The sequence below is a fragment of the Aulonocara sp. 'chitande type north' Nkhata Bay genome, linkage group LG23 (genome assembly GCF_057382095.1).
Source record: "Aulonocara sp. 'chitande type north' Nkhata Bay isolate Kocher_YH1m ecotype deep benthic linkage group LG23, A_spYH_male_GT1.1, whole genome shotgun sequence".
Classification (NCBI taxonomy): Eukaryota; Metazoa; Chordata; class Actinopteri; order Cichliformes; family Cichlidae; genus Aulonocara; species Aulonocara sp. 'chitande type north' Nkhata Bay.
Genome location: NC_141365.1, coordinates 8,801,733 through 8,824,967, shown reverse-complemented (window position 1 = coordinate 8,824,967; position 23,235 = coordinate 8,801,733). Strand labels below are relative to the sequence as shown.

At 41.4% G+C, this 23,235-nt stretch overlaps 3 protein-coding genes across 9 annotated transcripts; 2 read left to right on the top strand and 1 right to left on the bottom strand.

Annotated features, from left to right (window-relative positions):
• Positions 1-111: 111 nt before the first annotated feature.
• rangrf (RAN guanine nucleotide release factor) lies at positions 112-1,584 on the bottom strand. Of its 3 annotated transcripts, none has more exons than XM_086282165.1 (2): positions 1,530-1,584; positions 112-1,404 (listed from the first exon to the last, which is right to left on the bottom strand). In XM_086282165.1, exon 2 carries the CDS (start codon positions 1,389-1,391, stop codon positions 810-812), a length of 582 nt encoding a protein of 193 aa, XP_086138291.1. In that variant the 5' UTR covers positions 1,392-1,404; positions 1,530-1,584; the 3' UTR covers positions 112-809. The 3 variants fall into 3 exon arrangements, with proteins under 3 accessions (XP_086138291.1, XP_086138292.1, XP_086138290.1); XM_086282166.1 differs by having other exon boundaries at positions 1,522-1,540; XM_086282164.1 differs by having other exon boundaries at positions 1,509-1,534.
• Positions 789-13,942, top strand: vamp4 (vesicle-associated membrane protein 4). Of its 5 annotated transcripts, none has more exons than XM_086282168.1 (9): positions 2,801-3,031; positions 3,719-3,856; positions 4,648-4,749; positions 8,919-8,965; positions 9,279-9,329; positions 10,241-10,341; positions 12,008-12,087; positions 12,501-12,552; positions 12,649-13,942. In XM_086282168.1, the coding sequence occupies exons 2-9, from the start codon at positions 3,854-3,856 to the stop codon at positions 12,672-12,674; spliced, it is 462 nt and encodes a 153-aa protein (XP_086138294.1). In that variant the 5' UTR covers positions 2,801-3,031; positions 3,719-3,853; the 3' UTR covers positions 12,675-13,942. The 5 variants fall into 5 exon arrangements, with proteins under 5 accessions (XP_086138298.1, XP_086138295.1, XP_086138294.1 ...); XM_086282167.1 differs by having other exon boundaries at positions 2,801-3,088; XM_086282172.1 differs by lacking the exons at positions 2,801-3,031; positions 3,719-3,856 and adding an exon at positions 789-1,429.
• A 131-nt stretch (positions 13,943-14,073) lies between these two features.
• On the top strand, positions 14,074-22,660 carry myoc (myocilin). The gene is made up of 5 exons (XM_086282163.1): positions 14,074-16,811; positions 19,522-19,587; positions 19,664-19,756; positions 21,252-21,463; positions 21,551-22,660. Exons 1-5 carry the CDS (start codon positions 16,316-16,318, stop codon positions 22,130-22,132), a joined length of 1,449 nt encoding a protein of 482 aa, XP_086138289.1. The 5' UTR covers positions 14,074-16,315; the 3' UTR covers positions 22,133-22,660.
• The last annotated feature ends 575 nt before the right edge of the window (positions 22,661-23,235 follow it).

The following is a 23,235-nucleotide window of genomic DNA, read 5'->3' as shown; positions in this document are numbered from 1 at the left end:
AAATAAAATAAGTAAGTCTGCATAAAACATGCTTGAGTACAACAGCAGTGTTTTAGAGTAAAATACAGAGAGAATGAGACAAATAATTCCAGACATGTATAATAAAGTCATTAATTTTTTCAACATTTAATTGTTTTTGTTTCAGCCCTTAAATTAAAGTTGATTTTGAAATTTTATCACCTTGTAAACATTTCAAGACCCAACTGTACCTTTACATGGAAAGGAAATGTCTTCAAATGAACGATAACTTGCTCATATTAATCCAATATGTGAGATTTACTACAGAATATAGTGGCATGGTACATACCAATCATTTGAACTTTAAATAAAACTAAACAATAGTTCAGTTTTTAAATAGAACAAAGCATAACAGGGACTCCTGTGTTTCAGGGAAGAAGCATGACTGCTGCTCTCTGAAAACTTTATTTGCATCAAAACATACATCTGACTGTATCTCAGCCCTAAAACAGACCATAGCATTGACGCCATGCATAAAATATTCTTAAAATATGTAATTAGCTACTGAACTGATTGAGAGATTTAAAAAAGTTTAACTATGAGGTTATTCAACAAAGCATTTCCCCCCATAATAGCACTTTTTAAAAAGATAGCAACTGCATTATGGTATAGGGGGAAGGTGGCTTTAAATAAAGGGTCTATTCCACCGGGGGAGATGTGTTGTGTGACATTTGATGCAAACAGAATAAGCTCAGAATTTCAAAAATATAGTCTATAACCAGCCTGCCTTTTAAAAATGTTGTTAATGTCCCCCAGGGAGAGAGACACCACATCATAAAAGTGGACTTGCTCTACCCGAAGACCCCAGGGTTATGCAGAGTCAGAGTCTGTACGAGGTGCTGGAAGTCCTTCACCATCCAGGGCTGTTGGTGTGTCCCCACTGCACAGGCACTGCTGCTCTCAGGGCTGATACTCTGCGGGTCATTAAATGTTATGAGGACATCTGTGGAGAACTGCGGCAGACGGAACAGGCCCAAGTGGATGGTCACTGAATTCCTTGCTTCTTCATTGAACTTAGAGACGCACTGAGTCCCAGACAGCATCCACGCAGTGCTGCACTCTGACAGGGACAGCTCAGATTTGGGCAGAGCCACAACACTGGTCACTTCAAAAGCCCCCGGCTCCAGAGCTTTGTTGCTACCCGCGATGTCCTCAAAGTGGTACCTGGCTGCATCCTGGTCAGCCACCTGACCCTGGTACTCCACCAACTCGACGATCAGGCTCTGGTCTGTGTGGGCGTGGGCAAACACCTCCTGGTTGTCCGGGATTTCCCTCAGCTCGCTGATGTCTGTGGCGCTGTGAGGGATCACAGCTGACAGGGCTCCTCCAAACAGAGGATGAGCCTCGTTAGCGCTGCCTGCTGCACTCTGCATTTCTCTGTGAAGCCTGTAAACAGAAAGAAACACCACAGGTGAGACCGTCTCCACCCATATAAACACCACCTACTTAACAAAAATTGTAAAGGAAAAAAAAGAAGCTTATAAACACACATCTGCAGCTCACCAACTCACCTCCCACTGCACGCTCAATGTGGTTCCGGTGAAAACTTAATCTTCTTCTTGCGCGTGTGGCTTTTTTTTTTGCCATTATAACAAACACGCTGCTGCCACCTACAGGTGTGGCAGACCTCGACAGAGACGATTTCGCAGAATAAACTTAAAAAATAAAAATCTAAAATTTCTGATTTTGTTTTAAAGCTCATAACATACATAGCAAAAAAAGAAAGAAAGATATAAGTAGGTTTAATTCGAACATTTAAATGCTGAATGTCCAAATGACGTGGACGTTCAACAAAACAAAGTTCCCAATATATTATTCATCTGCATAAAAGTAACACAAATTTTGTGCTAAAAGGATAAGTATAAACTTATATGATCGCACTCCTGCTTTCTGTTTCATAGCCAGATTCAACTTTCTTTCAAATTACCTGGAAATGACACAAATGACAAATGACACAAATAAACAAAAGACTCCCTTAACGAGGTAAAAAGATGGATAAATTGATTTACATTAATTTTTTTGTTGCATGAATTGATTAGGTTCATTAATAATCAGCAGCCATAACTATGCAGTTTCCACAGGTCTTTTGTTCCGATTTGAAATCAGACTTTGCCTTTATGTGATAAATTACACCTTGGATACGGATTCAACTTTTTTTTCAACTTTTTTTTGGGAGGGTGGATTGTACCTTTAAAAGATGTTGGGTATATTAATTATGTTTGGTCTCAATTGGATTTGTGGGAAAGAAACGACTCAGTCTTTTCCTTTGTGAGTAAAAAATAACGTATTTTTTGTTTGAAAATGTGAAGTTGTCAGTGTTATCAGCTCAACATTTTTAAGCAACCCAAATGTAACAAGGAAGAAAGCATGTACAGAAAGAGCGGAAGAACCTGTCTATTTATAGATCAGCTAAAACTTATTTTATCGTATTTATTTGAAGAAACAAGTGGCAATACCCTTGGCACAATTCTCTGTCTCAGCACTGGTGATTGTTTGCAATAAATAAGGTAAAGGCACCATAAATACATTGGTAAAATTATTTGTTTCTTTGAAGAGACCAGATTTTTCTTCTTTCCAAAAATATATCACTTTGATCCCATTTGAACTTTCTGTGTAGAAGTGGAATATTTACTGCATAAAATAATAATGGATTGCATTTATATAGCGCTTTTCGGGGCTCTCAAAGCGCTGTACAATTCCACTATTCACTCACTCTCAAAAGAACGTAAGGTAAAACATTTTCCGCAGGCCGTCAAACATCTGCGGCATTCTCTCCTCCTCCTCCACCAGCTGTTTGTGTTGATTTCCTGGTCAGCTGATTCAGACCGAGCAAAGATAGGACGAGGAGAGCTGACATCCACAATGATCATCGTGTTTCATGGTCATTGATAGCATTTGCGATGAATCAAACAGATCCGTAAAGTCGCATTAAGCCTTCGTGTTAATTTCTGAGTTTCTGTGTGGAGGAGTTTACCTGCTTCGAGCGAGCGGCGGATCCTGTGGAAAACAGCAGGTAGCCGCGTTAGCATCCTTAGCTTAGCTTGGTAGCTAAGCGGCCTGTTTCATACAGGTAAAATAATAAAGAAGAGTGTAACTAAGCTATAGTAGCTTTTAAATTGTTTTTCGTATTGTGGAGTTGAAGCTTCATTGTTAATTAGGTTGACAGGAATATTATTTGCTAAGATTTAGGTTGTCAAATAGCTCGACCTGCTAAAGTTGTTGACGGCTGTGATATAATGTTAATTAGCTTATGAGATTGTGAGCTTGAGTGTTCAGTTTTACTCCTTTGCTAAACTGAGGGACCCTTAAAGCTATTACTTTACATGTAATAGAAAAAAGGGGGGGAAATCGGCCAAGCTAAGGGTTAACCCCTAACCCCAAGCCAAGCTTTACTCATCTGGTATTCCTCCCTTGATAGAAATTGATTGTGGGGTTGATTTTTCATTCTTCTTCTGTTTGCGTAAAGTTGCAATCAATTAATTGATTAGGGTCATTAATAATCAACAGCCAACATTAAGCAATTTCCACAGGTCTTTTGTTCCAATTTGAAACCAAGCCTTTCCTTTATGTAATAAATTACTGCTTTTCTTTCTGTTTTTCTGTTTTTTAAAATTGACTCATCCTGCTTTCCTGCCTGAGCCTTAACATGTTACATAGATGTAACTCTGGCTTCTTTCTCTTCACACTATTCCTGCTTCAGATCTGTCCCCTGCCTCTCTTCTCTGTTTACTGGAAAGCTCTTCTCCTCTCCTGACCGCTGAAAGGCCCAGTTTTCCAGCTGCAGTGCCAGAAAAAGAATCTGAGAAAGCCACTGTGTCAGAACTAGCTGGATTCAATGGTATAAGTTGTATTGTTGGGTTAGCAGAGGTTGTGTGTGTTTGTGATTATATTACCACTGAGGGTCACATGTTGTTTAGTTCAGTGTCACAGAGGCCCTTTAATGAGGCATCTGTGTGTGTTTTGTCTCGCTCTTTGGAGCATGAAACACCCAAACACAGACTCCAGGGTGCATAATTGGAAGAACAGCATGTTTTCCATTTCCGTGTTACATGGAGAGCAATGATGACATTTCCTTTCATATCTAGTGAGACTCAACACCTGCTCCACCAGAAGGATTTGGATTTAAAACAGAAAATAAGATATCTGTTTTTGGACTGTTTTAAAAAAATATTATGTTTCTTGTATATGAGAAGCTGGAAACTCAATATCTGATCCAACATCACATCCAATTACTTTGGGGACTGCAATAATCAGTTATCTTGAGCTACACTCTTGAGAGTCCTAAACCTGATACAGTAAACAGGCTATGTAAAGTAAAATAGCTCAGGTGAATAAAATAGAATACAGATGTCTTGCATTAAAGTGGCTCAATATATCCAGAACAATAAGAGTGAAATAAAGTAGCTAAACAAACAAATAGAGTTGTATTGCTGAACCGTGAATTCACATTTAGTCATTTATAATGTTTAGATTCTCAGTATGTTTGTAAACTCTGCATGTGGTTATGTCTGTAACTCCTTTCCTCTTACCAATACTGAAATCTTCTCTATTCAGGTATCTAACTCTGTTTTCAGTTCTCCCACAGTGTGGTAAAGCTTCATTGATGATTTTTCTTCTCCTGCCCTACAGAGGGAGCCAGACCGGGAGGAGCAGCCTGAAGACAACATGCCACCGAAGTTTAAACGACACCTCAATGACGATGAGGTCACGGGATCCATTCGCAGCGAGAGGGTGAGACACAAATAGACATGAAGGAGCTGGTGCTTGGCATTTGGGTTTGCAACAAATTGCATCTGCAGTTAGAGAAGTAAAGTAGGACATGTAGTATATTTTCTTAACCACTTATACCATTCATGGTTGGAGAGAGATGGAGCCTGTTCCTTCAGATGTTAGGCAAGAGGGTATTGGACATGCTGGACTTCTATCTCATAGGGTAACACATTACTTTTACTGTGGATTGACTGATTGAGCCCATCCTGAGCAAGAAAAAGCCCCGTATCAGATGTAGATTTTTCCAAGTTTATTTGTCAGATTAGTCATAATGGAAAAACAACAAAAATAAGGGGAGAGAACCAAAGCGACTTTTTTTAAGGGGTGAAGCTTTAGAAACTGCTACGGCCAAATGTCTGGTTCTCATCAGGTTGATCACCCCGTCCCACGCACCTGCACCTCCCCTGTCCTCCCTCCTATTCTTTATTGTGTTCATTCCTCTGTGTCATCCTGTTTGCTGTTGTGCTGAGCTGAGATCAAAGCAAAGCTTACCGGGAGGCTTGCATAACAAAATAACCTCCCATGCTTTTCCTTCAGTGCCCGGCCTCCTGTCTTACAATAATTGCTAACAGTTTCCTTCACGTCTGCTGTCTCAAATGGAAAGAAAGAAAGACGTTTGTACAGAAGGAGATTGTTAGTGCCTTAACTTATAAAGCATTTTATGATCATATGGCCACCATTCCCACAGATTTTTTGCAGATGCCGTGTTATTTACAGGAGAATAAATTGTATTGGCTCGACATTGACTGGCAGAATTGACACTACAGTGCATCCATAGGCGCCGCAGTTATTAGAAGGTGAATGCCATGGCTGAAAGAATTGAGATTTTAACCTTGGTTACTGCTAAGGTAATGAAATTCAAATGTAATTGATCTTTCTCATAAAAATTTCACACTGTTGGGTTTTAATATCGATTACCTTTCTTGTGTAGTATCTAGTAGCAGTGGATAAAGTCCACCTGCCTTCAGTCCAATAAGAAACAGACTCGTTCTCTTCTCCTGTGAGAATTCAATGCAGCTGTCCTCACTTATTCTTTATACTTAACAATTTACACCAGAGTGCTTTTTGACCTGATTACAGCCAGCAGTGGCTCAGACTTGTCGTCACTGCAGGGATATTGTGGCGTAATTCACCGTAAGATGCCAGACAGTTTGTCCCATCCTTTTCTTTTTACTTTTTTATCTGATCTGTAAATTTTTATGTTGGATTCTCAGCATACTGATTGTCCATCCATTCATCCATTTTCCTCCACTTATCCGGTTCGCTGGGGTAGCAGCCTAAGCAGAGCCACCCAAACCTCCCTCTCCCTATCCTAGTCCTCCATCTTATCCAGGGGAACACTAAGGTATTCCCTGGCTATCTGAGAGATATAATCTCTTCAGTGTGTCCCTGGTCTACCCTGTGGCCTCCTTCGGGCAGGACATGCCTGGAAAATCTCACACAGGAGGCATCCCAACCACTTCAACTGGCTCCTTTTGATGTGGAGGAGCAGCATCTGTACTCCGAGCCCTTCTTGAATATAAAGAAGAGGCCAGCCACCCTTGAGAGAAAGCTTACTTCTGCCACTTGAATTCACACTCTCATTCTTTTAGTCACTATCTAAAGAGCATGACCATAGGTGAGGGTAGTGATATAGCATAATAATCGTCCTGCTCTGAAACCATTTCACTCCAGTGCTTGTGTAATGTAGTGGCTGCTCTCACACATCACATTCTTAGATCAACAGACTTGAACTTTTATTGCTGCACACTGTGACGACTGCCCACCTGGCCAGTAATAACAAGGCACCAGGCTGGAAAACAAAATCTGGGGAAAAGTTAATGGTGTGCCTGAATTCAGCCAGTCATGCAACAGAAGCTTGGGTTTGTATTGAGCCTGTCTTAGAAATAAGACAAGAAAACACATCGGGTGTCTGTTTTAGTAGTCACATAGCTCTTTGTAAGTAGGCAGTGTGTTTACACACACATATTGGTTATGTGTTCCTCCAATTATTATGCATTATTTTAGTGATGCCCTTATTTTGGGTCATCACTAACAACCTCTACTTAGAACAGATGAAGGAGTTTTTATTGGGCTTTGGCCAGCAGAAATTCAGCTTTTTTTTTTTTTTTGCTTTTCAGTAGAGATGGCACGATACCACTTTTTTATGTCCGATACCGATACCGATATCATAAATTTGGATATCTGCCGATACCGATATGAATCCGATATAGTGTTTTTTAATCAACAAAACTGTTTTTTAAATATCTTGTTGCATTTTGTATAAGTTCATACTCAAGTTTAAAACAACAACTACACTAAAGCTATTCTGTTATACCTGTATGCAAAAAAAAAAAATTTCATAGTTCAGCAATACTGATCAATCTAATAAACTTAAACCTGCACCATCCTCCCTATTCTGGTATTTTAAAGAGTACTTAGCATAAATATTAAGCAACCTAACTAATAGGGTTCCAACTCCCAGCAACAACAAAAATAAATAAATAAAAAATAGGGAACCACCCCTCACGCTCCACCTCATGATGCTTAATCGACGTAATCAACCTTAATTTGATGCAGTGTGAAAAAAAATGCACAGAAATCAATTATTTTTCAAGAAATATTAAATAGATTCAACATCTTTCTTCAACAAAATTGCAGACTGCACAGATGGTACCTTCCCAAAGGAAAAAGTACTATAGCTTACTAGGGTATATATATTAGACTTAATAGTTACTATATACAGTAATTGACTTCTATTCATTTTACATCAAATTAAAACTTTGGGTGTCAGGTAATTATTTATTAAAAGCTTTTATTTATTAGACATTTTAAATGAGAATAAGAAAGAAAAGTATGTCTTTGTGCCCCCTTTTCCCTGTTAATGCCCTATCGGCCCCCCTGGCTAAACTTTGCTAGATCCGCCCCTGCACAGTTACCAGCGTCAGCTACGTAGAAAAAGATCCTCGAGTAGAAAGTAATATTAAATACATTCTAACAACAGCTGATCAAGCTTAAACGTGCTGCTGTTGTTCAGCCGCTGGTTTCCTCTTTCTGGTGCAAAGTGGGCCAAAAGCAAACTAGAGACACGGACTCGCGACAGAAAAGCCGATCAGCTGATCGTTAAGCAGTTTCATGATTGAAGTAGCAGCAGGAGAGGCAGTCGCTTGTTAAGCTTAACGCAGGAATGCTTTACAAACATTCAGAGATGGACTTACACACTTGCTTTACTTCTCTCGGGATAACTTTGTCGGAGATGAAATGCCGGGTTGCTAGCGAAGCTCCACATGCTATCCAGACCACCGACAGGTCCTGCATGCCACAGCCGCTCTATCACGTGATGCATACTGCTCCAACGTGCTAACGTTCTGAGGTGAGTTACGGCGTGTTGCAAGTTTTGTGAGGTGCTTTCCTGATATTTAATGGATCGGATTACATTTTTTTTATTTTTCTCCGATATCCGATCCAGTAATTTAGGTCAGTATCGGACCGATACGTAATATCGGATCGGTCCATCTCTACTTTTCAGCCACCATACAACAGCCTGATATTGGAGCCCTTTGTAACTTTGGCCCGTTGTAGCATGGATCCTGTGGAACTTGAATTTTGTAGGATGGGGCCTGCATTAGTCAGACTTGTTGTATTCCTGGGTGATTTTCTTGCAGTGTGCTGGGGATTATTATCCTGCAGTGGGCTGCTATGGGGTTGCGCTGTTTTGGCATCAGTGTTTAGGCAGGGTGTTCAGGTGTGAAAGTAACATGTTGATTAATTGCCAGGACCCAAGGTTTCCTAGCAAACAACTGCTTTTTAACAAGCTGATCAGTTTGACTGTATTTAGACAATCTGTTAGTGGTTTTAATGTTTTGGCTGATCGATGCACTGGGCTAATGTTGTATTCACTGTATTGACCTTCGAAGGATAGTAAGTCAAAGACTGTCATTGATCCCTAAAGCAGCATTGTGGCCTTTTGGTGAATAAAGTGCATCCAGTTTCTTGAGTTCTCGTCACCAGGACTACTCCTCAGCAATCTGCTCAGGCTTTAATATTGGTTATAGACTAGCGCTCTGACCAAGTCCCTCCTCATCCAAAGTAGATATCAGGCAGGCAATAGTCCCAACTTCTGTGACCTCTGACCTTTTTCTCTTTTACAGAGGAATTTGTTGGAGGAGGACTCTGATGAGGAGGAAGACTTCTTTCTGTGAGTGTTTGTTAATTAATTTATTAATAATACATTAGATATTTAAAATTAAGTTGCATTTCAAACAGTAGAGCATTAATTTGCTCAGATGAATCAGGTTGTGAAGATGTTATGTTTTTCTGACATATACTGACCAGGTTTTAGAGCATGGAGAAAACAACCAACCACCAAATTGAGAAAGTTTAATAGCCAGTCTAAAGTTGCAGCCAGTCTATGGGAGTAATATTGATTGTTAGAGCATAGTACACTAACTAATCAGCACAATTCATGCTTGTAGTCTGTACATTTGACTTCATCCATGCTTGTTTTTCAGGAGAGGGCCAACAGGACCCAGGTTTGGACCTCAGAATGACAAAATCAAGCAGTAAGTACAAACGCATACCTCATTACAACAAAGAATCAGAGGTCAGAGTAGTATTTCCATTACTGGTTTTGATATTGGTGTTATGTAACTATGGTTCGTAATGTTTACCAAAAGCTGCTGGTTATTACCAGATTGTGTAAGAGAACCCATCATGTGCAGGTTATTGTGTAACCTTCTCAGGATGTCTCAATCCCTCTGCAGACTAACAGAGAACAGAGGAGGTCATTGTTTAGATCGTCTCGCACTCTGACTCGTTTCTCCACACTCCATTCATACTTTATAGTTTGTTATTGTTGTGAGCATATGAAACTAGATGCCATAGCTGCACATTTGACGAATGTTAAATTCACGGGGCTCTTGAACCTTAACCGCTGTGGTCACTGTAGTTGTTTATGTGTCATGATGGCAGCTCATACTTCTTTTATGTCTTTCTTTCTTGTTTGTTTTGCTCTGGCTTATGACTGTATACTACCTTCAGCATGCAATCAAGCTGAAAGCCAAGTCTGATAATTTACTGCAGAGCTTTTGTTTGAAACAGTCAGTTTGATTGTGAGTGAGAGCAGACAGTTGTTATAGAGAGAAATTCCACAGTTTTATATCATTACTTTTCCTCCCTCGTGAGTTTCCTTGCCAACTTCTTTCCGCTTGTTAACCATGCAGGCCTCCAAGTGGTATTACTCTAAAATAAGGGTGACCTAAGGGTAATGTGAACTACTCATGCCATACTCAGTTATGAGTAGTATAAATAAAGGATTTGAACTTAATGCTGCAGATACCTAACAGGTGCAGACAGGTCACGCTGAGGCTGTCAGGCTTTTCATTGTCTGCCAGCTGGACAAGGCCAGACATAGAGAATCTTTCTACTGTACCAAAATAAGACCGGTCCTACCGTTGTGATTCTGTGTCCTCAGGGTGCAGTCGCAGGTCGACGAGGTGATTGATGTGATGCAGGAGAACATCTCCAAGGTGATAGAGAGGGGCGAGCGACTCGATGACCTGCAGGACAAGTCAGGTGAGACACACCAGCCACCGCGTGTGCATATTTACCAGACATGTGTGCACTACTCAAGCATGAAAGGCAGGAAATACCATTACTATTATTGTTTGTTTTAAGGTTTAGTTTCCAGAAAGACCCTACAGACTTATTTTATTTTGGGTTACCTAGGTATTTAATAAATTTGATGCTATGTGCATCAAATTCAGAAGAAAGTCATTTACTAATGAGGCTTGGACATTCGTAGCATGCAAACAACCTTAAAGTTGAATGCCCTCAACTTTAACGGTAATGCAAGCATGTGGTTAGCTCTCATTACAGTGTGAGACTAATTTAGAATAGTTTTTAACAGATGTATTCAACTGGTAAGAAGGTCCAAAGTCAAACAAACAGCCAAGTGTTACTGTGCACTGAAGATATCCTACCTTTACATTGTGTCGGTGTGTTAAGTAAATTAAATGGAACAATTTCTGTAAACCTTAAAATATTAAATGTTTTGGCTCTTAACAAGGATAAAAGCATTAACATTATGCAAAGTTGCTACTGCACACACTCGGGTGTGCAGTAGCAACGATGGCATGTGAATAGGCTCCATACATGCAATGTTAAAAATACCTTGCATGCATCCTTGTGTAACTGTTTCCAGGTATGCAACTTAAAGCGTTCGACAGGTTCTGTGCTCTTACTGCTCTTTGTTGGACACGCACAGCTCATCTTTTTCGCCGCTAATGAAAACACATTGCTGCATTGCACTTGTTGTTTTTTTTTTTTTTTTTTTTTTTTTTTTTTTTTTTTTCCCCTTTTTGGTGACACACACACACACACACACACACACACACACACACACACACAGATGTTGTACATTGTACTCCAGCTTAGGTCTATTGTGTTGACCAGACAAGCAAGACAATGACGCACATCTGGAACACATCTTTGTGTGTCTTTGATGTGAGTCTTTGTGCATGTGGACATGTCTGTGTCTAATTGTGGCTTCGCTGTGCCTGTCGCCCTTCAGCCTTCCTTCTGCGTTTACGTGAGAAATTTACAATCATGTAATCGACACTAGCAGTTTGCCCTCTGACCCATGTGCAGGTAGTCTGTGGTTAAATTCCACGAGTCTTTTTAGAAGCCTGAGCACTGCTCTGTAGTGGTGACAGGTTGTAAACATGGAGATGGAAACAGCAGAGACAAAGACTTTAAATAGGGACGCAAGCTTAGATAAGTAATACAGTGCACACTAGGGAGCTCAACCCTACCTTCATGTTATCATGCATAAACATAAAGTTAACAACAGTATCCAAGAAACAGAAAATCGGCGGTGCGGGTGAGTCGTTTGGAGAAGGGCTGGAGGAAATGTGTTTTTGCTCCATTGTGTTTTAATGTGGAAACGTGTACAACAATTGATGCCAATAGAGTTGGTTTTAAAAAAAAAAAGCTGTTTAGAGGAGTGACTTCACCATCACAGTTAAGTCTTACATAACTCCTACACATGCACAACACCGAGCCAAAAAACTTGAGTGACCCTATCCAGTTTGAAAATGAAAACAATATTCAGCTTATTGTTTACTTTACTAATAAACAGATGTCCTTTTTTTTTTTTTTTTTTTTTTTTTTGTCCTCTTCGATTTACTTCCCTCCTCACGTGTCCTTCACTCATCTGTGCCGTAATCATGTGATGTTGCAGAGAGCCTATCGGACAACGCTTCTGCTTTCAGCAGCCGAGCCAAACAGCTGCACAGGAGGATGTGGTGGAGAGATATGAAGGTGGGGCATCCATTTCTTATTTAATATATATATTTAAATGCAACACAGATAACATTTAAATATCTGCTCATTATGGAAATGAGGAGGTAATCTAGCAAATCAGCTTGATTAGCAAAAGTTTTAAGTTCTGTAGTTATTTGTAGTCTGCAAGTAGCTATTTCCAAAGTTGATCTAAATAGGCAAAGCATTGAACCCCATGATAGCGCCCTTCATTTGGATAATGAAGGAGAAATTATACAAATTATATGAACATTTTACATATTAATGAATGCCTACATTAACTTTTAGTGTTATTTTTAATGCATTTAATGAGTTATTTTTTGCATGTATTTACGATTATGACAGTTTTTGGTCCTCCACGGGAGATGTTCACCGTTGTGTGTTCTGTGTCTAATGTGTTGTTTCTCTCTCAGATGAAGATGATTATTGCGCTGGTGGTGGTTGCTCTCCTGCTGATTATCATTAGTAAGTATTATACCAAATACATGAACAGAGTGTAAATTTACAAAGTGCGCGGGACTTCTCTCTTACTGTTACTTTTTCTTTTCTTCTCTTCATCAGTTCCAGTGATTCTTCGATATCGCTAGTGACTTCGGAGGAGGATGGGAACAACCTTCCTCTTCCTCTAGCTACCCCTGCACACAATCCTCCACTCCAGCTAGGGGGCGGCAGCCAGCTTCCCACACCCTCTTCAGTATCATCCTGTATACCCTCAAGGATCTGGTCTCTACTTTCCACTTAGTACAGATCTTATCACTGTATTCTCACATAAATCTACAGTGAGGTCGGTACTAAGGCTTGGTTTGATCCCCAACTTGAAACTAAGCTCCAGAAATGGGACACATGGGGAAAAAATGGGGAGATATTCCACCAGTGCTGTTTGGGAGAAACCTCTCAGCCCTCTAGTCAATGTGAAGGAGTGCTCCATTCCATGATACATATCGCATGCAGGACGTGACAACAAGTCCTGCATGTAGCATCATATACATCGATATTGTAAAGGCAGGGAATCGATGCCAACCATCTCTTAGTTTAGCCAGTCTGTTTCTGCTGCAGCAGTCTTATATAAAGAGGCTGTGAACTTCCAGCAGATAAACCTCTGATGTCTGCCCACGATTTCCTTGTGTGCTCACTTACTCTGAGGCTTGGACACTGAGAATGTTTTCTGCCCATCACAAGGTGGGAGAACATCTGAGGTTCATCTGTGGGGTCTAAAGTGGTGTTTCTTTCTTAATCATTTCAGTGGCTTTGACTGCTTTCACTTTTCAGGTATCTTTCCTCGTTCTCACAGAAACACGAGACTAGAAAGGAACTACATGTATTCATACAAGAACCTGCTCTGTAACAAATATCACCATAGATTGTTAGTGTACAGAAGAACCATGTCAAACCAAAACACCAAGGTTATGAATGTCTCCTAACCATTCTGTTCTCAGATGCTGAGCTTGGTCACAGCTGTCAAATTTGTTTTCCCGCTTGTGACATTACATCATCTCTCACGCTGCAGATGGTTCTGTTTGGTTTATAGGCTGCTTCTGTCTTTTTCTTTTTCTCCACCGTTTTCGATTTCTTATTCGCTCAAGTGTTTAGCTGCTGGTGTTCCCGTCGTCGTTGGAGGGATTGTATGGTTCACTGTATGGTTACGTTATAAGGAGGGGGGGTGATTTATGTGGTGAAAGCTGAGCTGTGAAACAAGAGTAGGTGTAACTGTCTGGAATTAACTCTACATGGTCTTTTTTTTTTTATTTATTTTGGCTGTAAATATTGATTCTGTAATGATGTATAATACTCTGGCATTGCATTGGAAGACTGTGATCCTTTTTTTTGCTCTGAAATAAAATGATTTTAAAGGGCACTTGTCTGCTTTGCTGTGGTCTGAACTAGTACACTGTCTTATAGGAAGTCAGAATAGATGATTATGGATGGAAATGGGGAAATATGTATAGAGGGGGAAAAAGTAATTCTCATGCTGTACCTCCACTTTGAAACACCCTTAACTATCCTCATGCTCACAGAGCCTGCAAAGTCCTTTTATCTCTTCTCATTACCCGACAGTTTTATTGGCTTGTGGCTTTACTGGCAGTTTGGCGTCCCATGATGGCACTAAAGTTGGAGGGACTGGAGCTCGTGAGGTGTTATTGTTCTGACAGACGCGCTGCCTCTCGTTCCCTGGACAGTAGACGCAAACGCACACTGACAGCTCTGCCCTTTACTTAGCCAGCACTACCCAAGTCTTCTAAAGGAGGAGGAATTAAATTGGCCCATAGGGACCTTGCCTTTTATTGATCATACGCAAATGGCATTCCAGTTCGTGCTCATTAGTGATGCACACAGTAGGGGGGATGACTTAATTTCAGCTATGAAGAGGAGAGAGGTCATTTCATGTCATGCACTTGCCTGAATGTCGTTAAAGCTGTGGTGATAAAGGTGCATGTTGCTCGATGGTAATCACAGATGCTGTAAAGTCCTGGCTGTAAAAGCTGCTGCCCTGTCAAGAGTTAGAGCTTAGAGTTTTGAATTTTGCTACTGGTCAGGAAAAAAGATTTGGGCCACACTACTACTTAAATCTATGAGACACTTTTATCCGTTGCCCCTGCTGAGACACTCTCACATTGGCAGCCGAGGATGTTTTGGTCCTCTGCAAGGTGCTGATATCTGATGACTTCAGATTCCGGGCATAGCGACGAATTTATGAGTCGTATAAAAGTGAATTAAACCCACAAGAAAGCAGAATGGATAATATGGCAGCCAGATAACGAGCACACACCCTCTTCATCTGAGAATGATCAAACAGAAGATAGTGTCAGTGGTTTTAGGAGACTCTTTGCTCTTTATTTTAATTCTCCTCGTGAGTGTTTACCTGTGGTTCTTTTGGTTTCGCCTTTAAACTTCTCTTTAATTTAAATTATTGGAAAATATTAATGAAATTAATATCTAACAATACCACATAAAAGAAAAGTTGATTTTAAGCATAGTGTACCCTATTCATCTGTTCATCCATCTTTCCAGCCAGTCATTGCTTCGATAAAGGTAAATGTGTCAAGTAAGTATTACCAGAAGCAGTATTACGTCTGCATGTCTTATCTTGTTTACTTTCTAGCTGACTGGCTCTCCTTTTCCCTCTTTTCCCTTTGGCATCCCTAAAGTAGACGATTTAGGCATCAGAGTGATCTGCCAGGTCAAGAATTGAGAACATAGAAAAGTAAGGAGGCATGAGAATAAGAGGAGTAGGAAAGGAGCCAGGAGAGATTCAAGAAATGCAAACAAAGGCAGGATATGAAGGTAAGCTGAGAGCTGTAAAGATTAGTTTCGACTGGAAAGTATGTTTATCTGCACCTGGAGTGTTTCTCTTTCAGATCTTTTATTCTGGCTCTCTAAAGCTATCCTCGTATCTGATAACTGTAGGAATGAGTCACTACAGGCAGCGTGTCAGAAAAGACAGAAACAAATCCACTCAGGCAACAAGTGCTGGGAATTTTCACTCATGGGGATCAACGTCAGGTATCCAGTTGTCAAAGGACTTATAACCTTTGACCACTCAGGAGGACGGCTCTTACTTGCCGATTGCATCACCCCCGCCCCCCCCCTTCCAATTTGGGAAGGGAACACTGTCTTCTCAGAAGGTAATTGTATCCAACAAGGACAAGCTTTCCCCTCTATTATTGACCGAAATGTCAAGCAAATCGCCTTTGACACACAGGATGAGGCATATTATTGGAGGCTTTTACACAATAAAAGGTATAATTATAGCAGTAATTGAAAATAATGAAAAGACAGCAAGCTGTAACGTCTGATTCCTAAATCTGTAAGCATAAACAGCTTGTGCATGAATGAGACTTTTTTTTTCTCAAAACAACCAGTATTTCTTTACTTTCTTTTTCTTCCCTCCCTTCTCTTCCTCCCTCCTCTACACCTCTCCTCTCATCTCCTTTTCATTTCCCTCCTTTCGTCCCCTCCAGAATGTATAAATATCTGTGAGCTGTCGGGGGAGAGCTCAGTGTTGCAGACCTGTTTATAGAGGAGAGACAGAGGAGAGAGCAAGAGTGGGAGGAGAGGGGCAAAACTGCAGAAAAAGAGAAAATACCTGAGGGAAGACTTAAAAAAAAGAAGAAGAAAGCCATCAGTTGAAATTAGGAGTTGCGAAAGGTTTAGGATAATTCCACAATAAATCCAAGAGTGGGCAAAAGAAAGAAAAAGTTTTTAGAGTTAACTGTGAGCTGTCTCAAACATGTTTGCTCTACTCTCATTCTGTTTATGCGGTCTTCTGATGCGAGGTGAGGCACAGGACAGAGCTACTCTGTGGAGGGGAAATGACCGAGGTGGGCGATGCCACTACACCTTCACGGTTCCTAGCCCTGTTGAGTCCAGCTGCCCACAAATTGGAGGTCCGGAGGTGGAAGGACTGAAGGCCAGACTCAACCTATTGGAGGTCCTGGTGTCCCAGCTGAGTGCAGGGGACTCTCGGCTCCCAGGGGTTCAACAAGGGTCTGGAGCCAGAGTTCAGTCTGAGCTGCAGGAGGCACTGAACCGGGCTGTTGGAGAGAGGAACCTGCTGCAGAGCGAAAAGGAGCACCTAGAGAGGGAACTGAATGGGCTTCAGCTTCGAATGGAGGAGATGAGGAGGGAGACAGAGAGGCTGAGGAACAAACCCTGTCCTCAACAGACACCCATGGTCCCACCCAGCCCCACTCTGCAGGACAGGGTCTCAAAAAGACCTGGTAGTGGTAAGAGAACCACCACATACTTACGTGCAATGCTTAATAACATTTGCAAATAAAAAAAGAATATCTTTACTTGACAATATCCTATTTTTATCATCAAATTAAAGAAATCTACCAGGTCATTTTATATCTACATCAGTAATTAAAATGCACAACAGAAGGAGCTACTGTCTGCACACAGGCTGTCATTTAGTTGAAATATATAATGAGCGTTTCAGTGAAGAATATTGGGTGCATCAGAGCAGCGAAGGGATGACACAACAAATTCTTCTATGTAGAGTTGCACAAAATACCAAAGCACTGCTCATGTATGTGGATCGTGTGGAAGTCTGTTTATGGTCACTGCTTAAATCATCAGTGAGTTCATGTTTTAATGATTCACACCTGTTTGCATGCTGTTAATGTTTTGGTTGCCCCTTTTGTCTGCAGCTACACTCAGCTCAGGTTTCTGTGCTTCCCACTTCCTGCACTGCATTTAGGGATGATAAACACGCAGCCCAGAGGGGGTCAGCTTAGTATTTATGGGCAGAGGTTGCTTTCTTTATGACTGGTGTTTCCCTCTGCATGGCAAGAAGTGTGCGAATAGCTCTGCTGGGGAGGGAAGGGGGACTGAAATGTGATGCACTCTCTGGAAGCGGTTGTTCCTTTGCCCAGATCTCATCTGAGGGCTTTTGATGATAGCTGGTGGGCTGGGATTGTTGAGGATGTGGGTCTGTGGCCAAGAACAGGGGTTAGAGGGCTCCACGGAGCTTAGAAGTTATCTTAGAGCCACTGAGGTTATAAGTGGCCAAACACAAGTAGAACTGACATGGCCATAATATTGTTGGTAAGCACTCTCTTCTTTTTTTCTACGCCGTCACTCCGTCCACCCTCCTGGCTCTCGTCGTAAGTTGCTTTTAAGGCTGAGCTTGCCATCAGCAGTAAATCCTGCTTTTCTAATTCCTGCCAGACATCCCTACTCCCTGTGCATCAGGAGAGCTTATAAGCTCTATCTCCTGCATACTCCAGGCTATCTGCTGAGCTCCTCATGTTTGCACCTGCAGACTGAAATACACAGAGAGGCTCCCTCAGGGTGACAGGCAGATGTCGAATAGATCAGAGTCTGAGGAAGACATGCAGGAGGAGAGAAGAGATAAATGTCAAACCAGGTTGTGTTTAGGAGTAAGGAAACTCTGACAGGAACATTTTTTTATTGTTTACAACCCATGCAGTGGTTATGATCTCTAGTAGTAGTTGCCACTCAAAATATACGAGCCGCACTGTGTAATGTTATTCTAGGTCTTATAAAAAGATATTCACATAGAATTTACACTGGAAGTGATAACACAAACCTTTTTTAAGGTAGACAGCTGAACTAAGATCCAAGAAAATCAAAGTTTACAACTTGAAAATGGTGGAAAATCGATGAAGCCAGTAGAAGACAAGCAGTAGAAGTCAGATTTATATAGAAAAAGGTTATTTTAGTTTTAAGTCACAGGAGAGGAATAAATACAGTCTGCTTCATTGTCTTTTAGAAGAGTTTCTTCAACTTCCTGAATGTGCAGCCAGCAGGATTTGCAGTAGTAAATAATATTTGCAAGATGCCTCAGGCACAGGGCTTCACATGCAACAGGTAGAGGAACTGCAGCTTAAGAAAATCTTCTGTGTGGTATACTTCAAACACTGACTCATGAGTATACAGGAAGAATAAATATCCAGATGCAAAATGTTTACAGCAGCCGAGCCGAAGTCTGCTAGCTGGGGTCAATTAGACTCCTCCATCCTCACATAAATCCTCCGGCGGGAAATTAATGAGGTTTATGGTATTTTACTCAGTGACATCCCAAACAAAAGAGGCAGGATATGAGGGCCCATATGGCAATCACTGCCATACACACTAGGGAAAAGACAGTAGGAGAATGTGGCTGTTTACCTGTGATGATGATAAATGGCTGTTACTCTGTGGGACTGTCCTCAGAGCAGAGGCAGACATTAAACTTCCTGCTACAGTTAAATCACGACTGGTGCTTTTGCTTTAAAAACCTTTAATTTTTGGGAACATTTGGGAACGTTTTTTACAACACGACTGTTGTTCGTCATTTACCATCCTTCTTCCCGTCTTTATCATAAATCAAGATTTGCTTCCAGATGAAAACGTTCTCTGCATCATTAGGCTTGATTATGAAAAGCACGGCTTTCACATGCTCACACCCATGCAATTAGTCCCAGAGGACGGCCATACCCAGACATAGACTGCGTATCATTTTTTTTCTTTTGTAAACATCACCGTGTTTACGTCTTCAAGTTTCTGAGGGGTACACAGTTTGCAGTTATTGTTTGACATTGTTTAGGTTTGAGTATTTCATGAAGGAGAGAAAAGGAGAGAAAAGGAGAGAAAAGGAGAAGAGAAGAGAAGAGAAGAGAAGAGAAGAGAAGAGAAGAGTGATATAGGGGAAGAAGAGCAAAACGGGTGGTTTGAAGTTGAGCTGACGGTGGGGTGGAACGGGGTGTCAAGTGTGTTGACTTGTGTGTTATGTATGTGTGTGTTATGGTCGGTCAATCTACCGACTGTCTGACTCCAGAGCAGCTGGGAATCCATTTAGGGGTGTTTCTTTTCTGCTGTCAGATTCCCTGCTGTCATTGATGCCATAGACATATTTGGGTATACATAAACTCTCTCCAACTACAAGAAAAGTGTGCAACAAAAACCTATGATGTGCCTGTCTGTGTTTAGGGTTGAATCCGATGTCTCGCCTCATAACCAGACCCAGCAGGCAGGAAGACAGCAGCAATTTGAGAGGTGAGATGACTTTTCTGCAGAACTTTCACTGTCTCCTGTATCTTCTTCAGCTCACCCCAGGTCTCTCTCTGTTCAGATTCAGCATGGCAGTATGGAGCTCCGGGCTTTCAGGAGCTGAAGGCTGCCGTGACAGAGGTACCCGCTCCAGGTGGCAACGAGGACAACACAGGTAGTTGGATGGTGTATTTGAACTGAGGCTTATTGCTATTTATGGAATCACAAATAGAGACCAGTAGATACATATTGTCTATACACACCAATTAAATGCATGTTGTGCAGTACTGAACTACTAGTTGCAAAATGGAATAATGGAAACAAATATTTTACAGTTGTACGGTGGGTCATTTAAAAAGTGGTTTTCTTTAAAATAACTTACTTGTTCCTAAACGGGACTCCTTGAACATGTTTGTGCCTTTTGAAGAGTTTTAATACCACAATACTTATTATTTATTTCACTTTTATTGTTTTTTTTTTATTTTTGTTCTCTTTCTGTGTCATTTTTATCTCAGTGAGATATTATTTAACTTTTCCACCTGATATAAACTATATTGTTATAGGTTGTGTTTAATGTTTTGTCTCCTTTGGTATAATATTTTAAATTAACCTATGAGATCCTGGTGTTGGTCTTGTGCACCACTTTTGTGAGACTCTAGTCTAATTAGCAGGTATGTGTGTCTGTGTAACACACCCATACAGATTATACTGTAGATTACTAGAGATGATATTGTAGCACTCTACCCTCTCATCCTCTCATCCCGACATGGTCACTCCTGACTCCAGAAAAACACGGTGCTCATAAACCAGTGGATGATGTCACCATGACTACGTTTTATAAGGTTTATAGTACAAACACACCAGTATGACCCTTTAAAGTGTCCAGTTTTTACAGCTCCTACTTCCCTCCCTCCCTTCACCCTTCTCCCCGTGCATCCATCTGACTTGCCAAACATGACACTCGCCCCCCCACCTCTGCTGACAGTCTCAAAGCAAATACTACTATTAATACTGGGGCATTTGGGGTGAGAATACCACAGTCATGCCTGTCTGTAGGTATGAGCGCAATCCTGAGTTTCATATTTGTCTTCTAAGTGTAGAGGGAAAGCACCTCTAGCGATGACACGCTTGAACCTTCCCAAAGCCACGTCACCGCTCATTTCTGGGCTAGTTTCTTTTTCATGGACATCATGAAAATACACATGCAGTCAACACAGATAGTCATTAGATCTTAGATGAGGCCACACTAACCAGTATATTTATAAGACATACTCCTATTTAACCTTAAATCCGGCTTTACTTCCTGAACCTGAGAGCAAGGGTGTATTTAAGGAAGTGGTAAATATACAGCCTGCCTTATCGTTTTCCAAATAAGAGAAGCATAGAGTTCCCGCGCAGGATGAGTCGTACTACAGCTGCTGCTGCTCTGGTCATGGTGACTCAGGCAAAGTTGGACTTGTTGTCGAGTTGCATCTCCAGACCTGTTGTCTGCTTCCATGAGGAGAAACCGTGACCTCGATCAGATTCCTGTCGTCACCCCTCAGTCATGCGCATGTAGATCTCCTCGTTTGAGCCACCTTAAATGATCCCATGGCCTAAATGTTTAACTATCAGGGAACATTTGTGTTTTTTGAGAAAATAATAGTAATTTCTATCCTTCCTGTTTGCAGGATGTGGGGAGCTCCTTTCAGTTGGTGAGCCGGTAACTCACAGGAAAGCTGATAATATAGCAGGTAAATATGGTATTTGGATGCAAGACCCTGAGGCTGTTTCTCCTTACGGACCCAACATGCTCTGGCGCATTGATGCCATTGGTGCTGAGGTCAAGCAGATGTTTGGGTATGAGGACTTGGAGCAACTCTCTAAAGGCTTCCCATCCAAGGCAGGTGTCACATGGTTGATGTTCAGGATGGAACACATCTTTGATCTTAATTAAATCTTGATTATTGTTCTTGTTTCCCCTCGGTAGGTCCTGCTGCTGCCGGAGTTGTTAGAGAGCACTGGTGCCACTGTGTATAGAGGTTCCCTGTATTATCAGAGACGCAATAGCCGCACTCTCATCCGATACGACCTGGCTTCTGAGAGCGTCGCAGCTCGCCGTGAGCTTCCTCACGCTGGCTTCCATGGCCAGTTCCCATACTCCTGGGGAGGCTACACCGACATCGACTTGTCTGTGGACGAGAATGGGCTGTGGGCCGTCTACTCCACCAATAAGGCCAAGGGAGCAATCGTTATCTCACAGCTGGACCCAGAAAGCCTGGGGGTGAAGAAGAGCTGGGAAACCAACATCAGGAAGAACTCTGTGGCCAACTCTTTCATCATCTGCGGCAAGCTGTACACCGTAGCTAGTTATGCATCTCGTGAAACCACCATCAACTACATGTACGACACCAAAACCAGCCAGGGGAAGAACCTGGCCATCCCCTTCAAGAACAAGTACGGCTACAACAGCATGATCGACTACAGCCTGGCTCAGAGGAAGCTCTTTGGTTGGGACAACTTCCACATAGTGTCCTATGACGTCAGGCTCGGGCGCCAGCAGGCCAACTGAGGCCAGCACGAAAAGTGACATTTGCTTGGCTGTTCCCGCTTCAAAGACTCACAGCTTTAGAGCATGAGTGGCAGCAGTTGTTAGAAACCTAACACCTTCAGTATCCATGTGTAGAGGAGCCTAACTACCAAACTTAAAAGTGAGATGAAAACATCTGAGGAACAGTGTTCCAGGCAGGTGCTTTTTTCCTCAGATGTGAGGAGCTTTGGCTGTGGTATGGTCCACAAACATGTTTTTAGAGGAATTATTTTTGTACCGCCTTTAATCCAGATGTATAATTTTGTTGTTTTCTTGTTAAGCTATGTATATTTGAGGTTGAAAGAAAAGAACACAGAATTTTTCTATGTGGAATTAAAAATATATGACAAAAACTCCTGTGGTACTACATACACCCTATACAGTTGTTTCACCAGTCAACATCTTTTATCAAATAAACTGCGCTCTTACTTACTGAATAATGCATGTACTTGTACAATGTAGTCAAAATAATGATGTAATGTTCAAAATCATCATGAAATAAACCTGAATTAGAAAGTCTGAGTGATTATTTGTTATCTTAAGATGTTGAGACGTTCAATTTTTAAAGAAAAGCCAAAGATTTAATGCAATTTCATCGCTTTCTAGCTATTAAAACTAGATTGATTAAAAATAAAACAATTATTCTGATCAAAGTATTGCACATGCTCACTTAAACGTCAGGGGTATAAATCTATCCAGGTAGGGAGCAGAAACCAGTGTGAATCCATTTCACACCCAGTCTCCCAGCACAGTTTCAAGAGTGTGGAGAAGATACCATGAGACAGGTCTTTTATTGCACCCTCTTCTCACCACCAGGACCATGCAGCTCGACTGGCATGTCCCAACTTCTTCCAGCTCCCCCAGGATGACACATACACAGGCACTGCAAAGTTTGTCGTCTCTCCCAAAACAGTCTCAAGAGTGTGGAGATGGGGTGTTACATGATGGCACCTGGACAGGGCCGCATAAGGACCAGCATATGCTCCTTTGTGCAAGGAAGAACAGAAGCACTACCAAATTATGTCCAGAGGGCTACTGGTGGATATGTCCAACTAAACGGTTAGAAATTGATTCCATAAGGGTCT